Source organism: Hirundo rustica, chromosome 2 (assembly GCF_015227805.2).
Source record: "Hirundo rustica isolate bHirRus1 chromosome 2, bHirRus1.pri.v3, whole genome shotgun sequence".
In the NCBI taxonomy this organism is placed as follows: Eukaryota; Metazoa; Chordata; class Aves; order Passeriformes; family Hirundinidae; genus Hirundo; species Hirundo rustica.
The window spans coordinates 110128646-110140839 of record NC_053451.1 but is presented as its reverse complement, the minus strand read 5'-3'; the positions used below and the strand labels follow the sequence as shown (position 1 = coordinate 110140839).

At 36.7% G+C, this 12194-nt stretch overlaps 1 protein-coding gene across 1 annotated transcript in view; it reads left to right on the top strand.

Moving 5' to 3' along the window:
• The window catches only part of CFAP47 (cilia and flagella associated protein 47), a 267594-nt gene extending 258514 nt beyond the window's left edge, over nucleotides 1-9080 (top strand). The window contains exon 64 of the mRNA XM_040055880.1: nucleotides 8859-9080. Within this exon, the coding sequence (XP_039911814.1) occupies nucleotides 8859-9080 (222 nt within the window). The remainder of the gene's footprint in view (nucleotides 1-8858) is intronic.
• The last annotated feature ends 3114 nt before the right edge of the window (nucleotides 9081-12194 follow it).

The following is a 12194-nucleotide window of genomic DNA, read 5'->3' as shown; positions in this document are numbered from 1 at the left end:
CAGAAACTTCTAATGAAGTTTTGGAACTGAACTCCTGTTTTTAAGGCATGGCGCATACAAATGCACTAGATATGCTTGTCCTTGGTTTCATCACTAACAAGGAGATTTAACTATACGTCTGTCTGGAATGGGACAAACACAATAATCAAAGGATCTTATTAGCTTTTTAAGAACTTAGGCAGTAATCCAGAATTTTTTTTAGGAATTTATCAGTATGGATGGCCTGTGTCTAATCGGATTTTAAAGCTATGTGCACTCACACCTCAGTCTCTGGTTATGATATAGGCAGACAGCTCTTTACATCTCCACCTTCACTACTGTGTGTGGCTGAAGTCAGTTGTTCATACATATTACCTATATATTTACATCTTGTATCTGTTCCTGGACATTTAAAAATGCATCAAAGATTCTTGATGCTCATAAGCACATTTTGGACGACACAATCTGTTAGAATTGTTTCTAACATTCTTACTCAGAGTGCAGAATTAAGTAGTTTCAGTAATATTTTGACGAGGTTTGTGTTCTCTCTGCTCTTTTTGGTAGCCCTTTTTTGTACTCCAGACTTCCCCCTTTCTGCTCCACACAAGCTTTAATTCCTGCAGTTCTAATGGAAGGCAGAGCATCTGTGGCTGTGTGTGATTCAGTGCTGTGCTCTCAGCACTGACCCAAAATAAGGTTTGATGACATGTTGGGAATATCTGAGACTCATTTCTGCCTTTTGTGTTTGTTGAAATCATTTTTATTAGTAACCTGAGGGACACAAATTTAGTTAGGTATATTAAATAAAAGCAGTATTAAATCATTCTTATTTGGGGAATAACAGTGGAGGTGGTGAAATGCAATTAGTGTTTGACCTAACACTGGAGAACTTTTCTTGCATGTATCCTCTTTAGCCGATATATTGGCTGAGGCTTTGGGCTATTTTTAGAAATGTTGGAGAAGCTTCTTTTCTTTTGCAGTGCCTCTCTTCTGCTGCTGCTGTAACAAAGGATTACAGTGCTCTTGCTTTAAAATGTCTTTTGCATTTCCAAGGGTAAAGTCATAGTCCTAGCACTAACGTATTTTTATTATTAAATTCCTTGAATGGTGAGTAGTAGATTTGTAATATTTGTGTGTTTCAATGAACAGTGATAATTAAGCTGTAAAAGAGCAGAAACAGCACTGTAAGTTCTTTGGTTTATGTTCATAATTACAATGGTGTTGTAAAGGAAAATGGGAGGTTAGGATTATGGAGAAAGATCCTACAGTCCTCTTTTTCTCATTTGTTTTAAACGTTAAACCCAAATATTGTATATACATTTTTTTGTTGTTGTTTTACTACCCTGCTGAGAACCTAATTAGCATTGTTAACATATATGTAACAGTCTGTGTCGACCAGAACTCAGCGTGTACATTTTATTAACTGAATGTGTGTGTGTGTGTGTGTGTGTATATATATATATATATATATATAAAAAATTGAAATAATGTTGACTAATTTATATTTCTACACAGAAATCAGATATTTTGTGGAATATGAGATAGATTCTTTGAAATTTAATATTCATGAATACTTAAAGTAGATTTTGTTAATGGCAGGAAACCTTAATTACTTTGCTGAAGCAGCTGAAGTTCTTTAACCATCGTTAAACTTCTGTTCTCAGTCAACTACATATCAAAACAATTGAAGTTAGATAATTATTTCAATAGCTGCTAGGAATCAATTTTGCAGAAGTGACATAGAAAATTACTTTAAAATTTTATGTAGATCAAAGAATGAACTATTAGAAAAAGGCAGTGAGGAAAATAATCATGCTCATTTCTTTGAAAAAGCTTGTAGCTTTGAATGAGGACATCACAACCTAATTGAGCTACAGGTAAGAAACAGTGAAACAGTGCCTAAACAGCATTTTTAAATAAATATTTTTCCATTATCAAATTTCTAAATTTAGAATTGCCTTCATAAACAGTGCAGTTCTGACTGGAGAAAAACAAAAACAAACTAACAAACAAAAACCAAAACAAAAAAACCCTAATGATAAATGAGTGAAGAGAATGCACTTCTTAGATAAGCTGTAATGCGCTGTGAGGGCTGAAGGGACTTCCTGAGCCACAGTGACATCCCAGAGCTGTGATGTGCCAGAGCTGGGGTGCAGCTAGGGCAGGAATCACAGCCAGACACAAGGTGGAGCAGCCAGGAGGCTGGGAATCCTTGGCAAAGGGCATATTCCTGTTGGCTTGCAGTTAATTTCCTTTCACTGTGCTGAATTCAGCTGGAGACCAGAGCAATTGCTTTGTAATTCATGTGTGAGACTTCTGAGATATTCTAAAGCAGAAGGCACACACAATAAGTCTTAAATGATAAAATAGGTGTCAGAGTGAACCAGATTGTAGGTAACATTATCAAGCCCTCCAGAAGTCAGGCTTGTGCACCTTTATTACTGAATAACCACTAACTTAGCCTATGGAAGATAGCATATCAAAACCATTTGTCATGCTGTTCTGCAAATAAATGATGCAGTGGGCCAGCCACAGTACCCAGGTGTGGCTTCTCTAAACTTGTCTATGCAAACTTGCATATCTTAACAGCAAACAGTACTGTTACATATTCAGCAGCTTGCTGAAACTGCCTTGTTCCTGGTGGATTTTTTAATTACCATAGTTTAATGTTATTTTGAATTGCATCTCTTGAAAAGAATGAGCAAGGAAAAATGTAAGTAACTTACTAGAATAATTGAAATAGTTTCCCATTAAATAAGATACACATTGGTGTTGGCTTGAGTTTTATGATTAGACAGAGTACAGAATCAGTGCTCAACATTTTTGATTCACAAGCATGGGGAAAGGTTACTTTACTTATTGAGACTTATAGTTCTGGTAATGGCAAAAGGTGATAATAATGTGGGAACTGTTGTTGTGAAAGGGTGTTCAGACTATTGTCAGTCTTGGAGGATTTTGATTGTATAATGTCTAAGCAATCTTGTGAAACACCTACTATTTGAAGTGCAGAAATCAATTAAATTTTAATTATACCTGGAAGTGTTCTTTAAGTTAAGAAAATCATTCTTATCCACCTTCTTCATTAGAATTTGGTCAGAGCCTGGATGGGCATTTGTCTGCTTGTGAGAGGTGTTTTTTATTGCTCTGGGTTTTTTCCACCCTTTTCCTTATTAAACTACCATTGTCTTGATCCATGTGTTTTCTTGCCTTTGCTCTTCCCTTGCACAGTTCACATAAAGGTTTGATTTAATTTCATTCTGTACACACTGATTGTAATTGGGCTTTTTTTGTTTGTTTGTATAACAAAACATTGCAGTATAAATTACACTACCTGTAATTTCCTGTGGTTTAACTTTTTAGGAAGTCTTCCAGATTTTATTTTTATTTTTCTGAGTTAACAGCGTTTGGAAGCTAACTAGAATACAGTATTCCTTGAAATTCCTGATCCTTGCTCCCAATCCACTTTCCTAACACAGATTTCTTTGGTAATTATTTGTTATGTAAATCAGTAGCACTTCCAGCCTACAGTGAACACCCATGTACACCCATCTGTGTTTTGCAAATTAGTCCTATGAATCATGAGGCATCAGTAAAAATGGGTTGGATACCAAACAAATAGATTTTTGTATAAATTATTTGGTGACTGTTACCAGTATTGGCTGAATAATTTGCTTCATGAACATTACTCAGTCAGCCATCAAAACGGTTGAATGATTTACTTGAATAACTTACATTATTTAATAAGAAGTGGCACTGTGTGTCTCATTTTTTAATTGTTAAAAGCATTTTTCAGAGAGATTTAGCTCAGTAGATGGCCATTACTCCACTCAGGTGAGCCAAATTGTTATTCTCTTCACATTTTGATTCAGGAATATTGAGGTTTTGAAAAAAGAAAGTCATTCATTTCAACAAGACGTCGTCCCTCAGATTGTCAAGGACATTCAGAATATGATCTGGTCTTCTTAAATTGTGTGTGAAATAGGCCTAGTTGTGCATCACAGGGAGCCTGGATTCTTAACTACCTATGTTTATATCATATATATCTTCTTAACAGAGATTCTTTTTTGTAATTCTGCTCTAGCTGTAGTACAGATTGCAGCAGATTTGATACCTGCATCTTTACATTTTGTTACTACCAGAGCTAGTAATGGAATTATTCCAAATTTGATACAATAAACTCCATTGCCTTAAAAATAGGAAGAAGAGCTCCTCTGATTTGGGAAATTTTGGCCTGCTTTTGTGGCAATTAAATACTGCTTGTAAATCAAACATTCTGTGGACATACGTGGATGACCTTTGAAAATCTCTCTTCCTCCTCTCCACCATTCCAGAAAAGTCTGAAAATGTGATGACCTGTATTTTCCTTTGCTGTGATGTGTCAGAAAACCCAAAACAGCAGTTTGGAGGCACTTGCATAAATTTTGAAGATGATAGACTTGCTCTTGCTGCAGTTTTCATATTGGTTAGGATAATTACTGAAGTTAAGCTTCACAGACTTACCCTCCCAAAAAATACTTAAGGCTTGTGCAACTAATATTGTGTCCTTGGAAATTAAGTATTGAAGTAAAATAGACATTTGTGGTTGCCTAAGGTTAACTGAAAATTACTTAAATTTAGGTTGCCTTGGAAATTATGATTTCTGTGTGGTTCTAATGCTAAACAATGAACCCCAAGTTATGCAGACAATGACAGTAACTTTTCCATATGTGTGACACTCGTTCCCCCTTTGGCAGAAAATGCTGAGCTTACACTACACAACAGTAGGGGTTTTTTTCACTTAATGTGTACATAAATGCACAATTTTCTCTCAGTGACTGTCTCCAGCGGTCTTAGATGATGGCACATGATTTACAATAGGTGAACTATCATAGTTCAAGATAAGATATTAGGATGGGGTTGCAATGTCTCCTGCTACAGAACACCTGACACAGCAATAGAATAGGTAGCTCTATTCAGCAAGTCAAACTATAACCCTTTTTATCCACTGGACACACAATTCAGGATATTTCTAGGGCAAACAGAAAATTAATAAAAGGTGATTATTACCCAGAAGTCTGTATCGTTTGATGCTGATAAGTGAGGTTGAGAGATGGCATAGGCCACCATTTTTGTTTAAATCCCACTATTAATAATACTATAGACAGTCAAGTCACAATGTATATGGATTTCATGAACAAGAATTATTTTTTTATTGACTTTCTACTGGGTTTAATCACTGGCTGAAACAACTTTCAGATCTTTTCTCTGACCTTGAAATAATTCATGAGACTTGCACGCAGTGAATATGACCCCGAGGTTAAACTACCTTAAATTAAATTGTTCATCTGCTTTATTAAAGAAAGATTGTCGCGGTGTCCACTGTGCGTGTGGAAGCGCAGGCCCACGGGCTAGCTCAGTTCCTCACCGCGGCACACGCGCTTTTGGGTCGGAGTCGCTAGTTTGACTGGCTCTCTTCTCCCTGTGGGATCTTGGTTCCCCACACCCTGCGACGGACCCGGCAGTCACAACCACGGCGACGGATAGAAAGGCGACTCTCTGAGTAGGATTAACAGGGTTTTATTTAGGGGGAGACCAAACGGGAGCTCCACATCTGACCACTGCTACTCAAGAGAGACCCCCTACAATGGTTGTGCAGTAACTTCCAAATGGGGGAGGAACAAGAGGTGGTAACAACAGACTAACCCGCCAGGTTAACTCAGGGTGGAACTAGGGATGTAAACATTCAACAGGAGAACCACTCCGCAGTGGGGGAAAGGGGATTCCCCAGGCACCAGCCAATCAGTTGACACCCTCCCTGGAACTTTCCAGAATTTGGGGAAGGGTCCCGAGGTGACAGACAGGGTGCCCAAGGAGAGAGAGAGGGGATTGACAGCAATATAAGGGGTAAGAACCATTGGGAAGAATGGGGGTACAGGGAACAAACCATTTTACAAAACTTCTTATAAAAACCTGTAAGTTAATTATATAAAACACTTTAAAACCTAACAAAATAACTTTTGCACCACCGCAAAAGAGAAACTATTTAATTTTGTACTGAAGTTAATAAAATAATGAACTTTAGAGAGCTGTGTACTTCTCTTAAATGACAGCTTTATCTTTGGACATAAGATACTGATGCTGGTTCATGTCACACCTGCCTTTTGCTTTTGCTTTTACCTTTACAGACAGTAGAGTTACTTGTTCATTTCACAGTATTAAATAAGGTTGAGAATAAAGATGAGTTAATCTGCCTGTTTTACAGAGAATAGCATTCAATTTAAATGAGATTTTGATTTTTGTAGGATAGTGATAAAAAATTTGAAAAAACTATCCATGCATGGTGTTCTCATTTACTAGTCTTACTGGAATAAGGTGAGTTGTTCAGCAGACACCATGTAAAATCAGTACTGCAAATTTTCAAGTAGAGGTTTCTTTAAAAATACACAGCAAAAAAAAAAAAAAAAATCATCTATTCTTTCAACATTGGTGCATAAAAGTATAATTCAGTTGCCAAAATGCTGGTTAAAACTACAATTAGAGAGTCATATGATGATGGTATTTAGGAGCTGTTAGTGCATGCAGTATATCTGTGAAATAATGTAAATGCTGTAAAAATGCACAGCAGAGAACAAAACCTGAGCCAAAGAGTTTATGGTTTATGGTTTAATGTTCTGAAACTTCTTTTTGTTGAATATCTGCATTATAAATTCAAAACTGCTTGCTATGATACTTAAATATATCCTTAAATATAGTTTATTACTGAACAGTGTAGCAATTCGAATGGTAGGAAGAATCATATGAAAGATAACAAAGATAAACATAATAGATTCAAACTTTTTCAGTGGCAAGTATAAAACTGATGTAACAAAGTCAAAGAAATATTTTACCATGCTTTTTTTCCCTCTTCTGTGTGTTGCTGTAAATATGGGATGAGTCCACAGAAACTTGGAAGTGCAGAAGGTTCACTGCTGATCTCCATGGCTTTTGTCGTGCTTTACCTAGACCATAATTAAATGACAGAATGCAATAAATAACAAGACAAATATACACACCATGCTTTGGAGATGGTTGATAGCATTTATGGTGTGTGAAAATCTGTCAGAATGCATGTGGGTATTGTAGCACCTCTCTGCTGGCCAAATCTAGCTGGGGTGTAGACATGGCCAGCAGCAGAGCAAGGGCAGAGAGCTCACACTGGAATGAGCCACAAATCCAGCCAAGTCAGAAGCTGGACTGTCAGCTGAGGGAAAGACTCATGGGCTTTGAGGGTTGACTGGCACAGTTTTCCAGAGCAATTTGAGAGGACATCAGCCTTTCTGACCTTTTGTTTCTCGGATGAAGAATGACACTGGTGTTAGGTGTGATGTTTCTATCTACAGTTGATTGTTCAAAGGATTAAGTTAGTTGTAAATGGGAGATGAATTCCGTGAAGTACAACTCCTGCTGTAATGATAAAAGTGTGTGACTGGAAGCAGCAGGGAAAGGTGACCCTGTGAAATGTGTCCCTGTAGTCCCACACAGCAGGAGAGCACCAAAAACCTGCCCTGGAACCACAGCCAGCACAGCTGTGTGATTGTACTGCTGTGTCCTGTGGAGAGGCAGACCTTGGGAATTTGGAAATATCACTCATTTCATGTGGCTCCCTTCCTCTGAGGCCGCAAATTCAGAGAGTCTGGTATGTTCTCTGTACTGTGTTCATGTTCTGTGTTCTGTATAAAGGCCAAATTTCACTAATATTAATATATTTTAATAGACTTACACATGCCATATTTTTACTCAGTCTTCCTCTATTAGTTTTATCTCAGAAGGAGAAAAAAAAAATCCCTAAATGTAAAACCTAGGATTTTCAGTCACTAAGTGTGAGGAATTAATGACAGTTCTGTGCCTTAAGTGGGCATGCAATGCTTTGTGCTTTTGCACAGTACAAAGCTGGACATTATGACACATAATTCGAGATTTTTTAGTATCTTTTGGGTTTGTAATATTTCTGTTGTTAGACTGAAATTTTTTTTTGGGGGGGGGGGTGCAGTTTAAAGAAAAAGAGGATAGGAAACTAAAACCCAGGAATATACCTTTTTCCAGATGTAATGACAGGAAAGTGCTAGAGACTTGGAATAAAGACCTGCTTTCAAAAATTAAAGTGATATGTTATGAAAGGAAAATGACTGGAAGATCTGCAAAAACCACACATGAGCTTTTAACAACCAAAATTCTGTTTCAGGACACAAAAGAAGCATGGGAGGTAGACAGCAGAATGTGTAGTAAGAATCAGAATCATGTGCTTAGGAAGAATCAAGTATTCAAGCATTACAAGACATGACGTGGAAACATATGTTCCATTCCTAGAGACCAGTTATAAACAGAGAGCAAATGAAGAATGTCATTTTCAATCCGCATAAATACGCCTCAAACTGGAGATTCCAACATGAAGCTTCAATTCTCTTGTGCATACTCTGAATCCTTTCCTCTTAGTTTTGTTCATTGCTTTAATGTGAAAATCCCACCATTTGATAATACCATTGTTAAAGATAGTACAGCTGCAAGTGAATCTTGCAGTGTAAACTTGAGGCATTTTGTTGTAGTATGGAATAGTCACCTTTGAAAAATGTACTGAACTCTTTGAAAAACATACAGACCTCTGGGATTTTTAAATAAAAAAGGAATTAGATCAGCCAGGGAAGGTAAATATCTCATCCTTGTTACGCCTGGTTCTGAATAAAGCTGAATGTGATTTCAGTTCTCTGTTCCAGGAATGCAATTCTCATTCTGTGTTATTCCAGTGCATTACATGGAAAAGGACAAATATCTTTTGAAATCACTGTTGCATCTTAAATCACTGACAACTTTTCAAGGTATTTGATAATTGATTTTTTTCCCCTTTGTCTGTTTGTTATTTTCAGACACAATCGATGCAATGGACATACATAATCAATGGACTTCCTCCACAGACTGTACCACCTGCAGTGGCAGCAAGAGTGGTTTGCACCAGCAGCTACATGGGATCATCCATGGTCCGACAACGCAACTTTATACGTGAAAATCTGAAACTTGTAACCACTGGACCATCCTCACCAATCAAAGGAGCACCTTTGGTCCTTAGGAAAAAACAGAGAAATGTATAATCTGTTAATTTTTTTTTTTTTTGGTGAGAGAACAAATAAATTCTGTAGATAAAAAGAAAATATGGTTTGTTAGGTGTTTTTTTAAGCAGATACGATACTCATGGATTGTATATTCTGTATGGAAGATTCAGAGTGCGTGAGCCCTAGTAATATTCCTGTTTTTCTATAAGGGACTTTGGATGCCTAGTAATTTATTTATGACATACAGATGTCAGCAAGTTCAGAGAAAAAACTTTGAGTTTAAAAAATATAGCTGGAGATTGGGTAATTCAAACTAATGCTTTGCTTTCTAAAGGATGCTGGTTTAATAAGAGTGTAATAGGAAGTTTCAATGAACATCCTGCCTGATGTTCAGCCCATTACACTCCTGTAAACCAAGCAAGAAAAAAAAATCCCTGTTCTCTTCCACAAGAAAATCCTTACCATTTCTTGCTTTGGCAAATTTCATTAACTAGGACATCTTTGCTGTGTATAAAGTAGCAATTTTGTTTTATTAATCCCATAACTTTTCAAATCTTTGATAATTATACATAGCACAGAATTGAAATAAAATGTCCTGCTGCAGTAATTTTTTGTCAGGTATATTTTATAGAGTGCTTTAGAATATTAACATATAGAAGGCTATGAGACATCAGTGAGGAATGAAGACAGATTTTCCTTTTTTTCTTAGAATAAACAAATCAGAGGTGCTATCCCTAGAGTTTCTGTTCCCATTCTTTAGATGGGAATTCAGGCTTTCTCTGCTCTTGATATAATGTGGAAAATTAGATCTATGCAGACATGCTTTGTAAGATCATTGGATGGGTAACTCCTGACTCCTTTCTTCATTGAGATTGGTTTTCCAGATTTTACTAACAGAACATCAGTTGTATTTGTGCCTTTATTTTGATGGCAAAATGTACTTTGACAAAAAGATGACTTGGCACAGATTAAGTGTCTCCTTGGCTCCAATACAGGACGAGCATCACTGCTCAGGAATGGGGAGCCTGAGAAGAACCTATGTAGGTCAGTGCAAATGAGCACCAATAAACCCCTTTTACCGCAATGTGCTTGAGCATTTTGTTTATGCCACACATTTTTTAGAGAAGCTATTACAGAAAGTGTTGGGAATGCATAAAACAGCAATGGTGCTTTATAATACCTCCTTCTAAATGCAGGGTGCCCCATTTTGGTCAGAAACCAGGTAATCTGAAGTGAGAATAAAATCAGCTTTATAAATTCAGTGCACAACACTGGGAAAGATACTGTCCATACCAATATCTCTGGAAGACATTGAGAAAGAAGCTGTTGTAATATTTATCTTAAATGCTGCTAAGACCTCAAATGCAGCTGGATTTCATAGGAAGGCTCTATCTGCATATATAAATGAAGCAAGTGTTTCTCTGACCATAAGAAATCAGAATTTATGGGTCAGCAATGGTTTCACAACTAATGGTTGGTGTTCTGGAAATATTTCATTGACATCATTTTGTAAAAGCTTTTTTATCTTTGTTTCGCTCCTTTAAAATTACGCTTTCCTATTTAAAATGGCACTTTTTTGCAAGATGCACAAAATTTTTTAATTCTCCCAGAAATGGATTAGCAGGTGGCATAGGGGTGAATCACTTAAAAATTACACGGTGCTTACTCCAGAAATGTTATGCCCAATTTATTTGCCTACACTTGCTGCTGTATGTAGTAGATTTCAAATTCTGTCATACAACTAAACATTTTAAACAGCCATGGGAAAATTTGCAATAGAATAGTACCAGAGGGGTGTTTTCAAAGGAACCATTTATATTATCTGTTTTAAAAGGGATGAATGCATAATCTGTGCTTACATGACAAAATTATGTGGTTTTTTTCAATGTGTACAAGGTCATATCTGAGCTATGCAAGATATGTCACTGTCAATTGAATTGAGACCTAATATTAAAAATGTATTTTTCTATTTTCTTATAGTTTAAAACAGAACTAGAGAATACACTTGCAAAGATGACTTAAAGGAAAACCATTTTAGCTGTGTGGTTGTAACATGCAGGGTTTTACATAATATCTGCATGCATTTATGGACTACAATGACTATGTAAACTGTTAAAAATAAATTCATTTTTGCTTCTTAGCTTGATAATTTTCACTCCCATCACAGACGTGACTGTATTATTTGTAATGCAAGGACTAATTGCAAGTAATCTCTAAAAATACAGCTTCTAAAGCAGCAGCACTGGAAGATTTCCAGAATGATAGCTTGTATTCATTACTTGCTTCCTCCTCTTTACTAGAATTACTGAGCCATTTTGAAAATATTAGCGTTTCAACTCCTGGAAGGAAACATCTGACACAGAAAAAGATTACAAAATTCTGGTTTCTTTTACTTAAAGATTTCACTTCAAACCTTTTGAACCCACCATTAAATGTGAGCTTCAGAAGAGCTAGGCAAGATGCTCACCATCAGTCTGCACCCTAAAACTGTAATCTGCAGAGAAATTCAGCTCCTGGAGATAGAGCTAAACACAATTGTTGCACTCAGGGCTCAGGTCTGGAAAAAAAGCAGCCCAAATCACTTAGCTTTGAATTAATTCTAAATTACTATTCATTATCATAAAAGGCAATGGGAGAGGATGAACACAGCCTCGAGTTACGGCTTTTGAAGATGCCCTCATGATTTTTTCTGTGCCCTCATGCCACATCAGAGCAGCCACTATCAAAAACCAATTGGAAAAAAATCCCAAAACTTTGTTTCTCCACATTAGAATACCCATCAGAATCCTTTTCTTCTGAAAAGGATGAAGAAAGGAGTTTTTTCCTTCACAGTAATCTGTGTAGGCACAGCAGAATCTCAGGGAAATTAGGATGTACTGGTTATTACTGTAAATAATAGCTCCTAATTTCTCAATGCTAATATCAATTAGTGATCTAAGATTACTTCTGACCCCAGTTGTATGTTTTGGTTTATAGATATACCTAATTCATAAAACACAATAAGTTTTTCAGAGCCAATATGCCATATTGGCATTTATGGACAAATGTTTTAATCGTAGTCTTACATGCCACACACGAGTCAGCTGTGCACTGCTTGTTAGTGGCTTAGCAGAAATGCTGGTTGTCTAACCAGTGTAGTCACCCTGTGTTTAT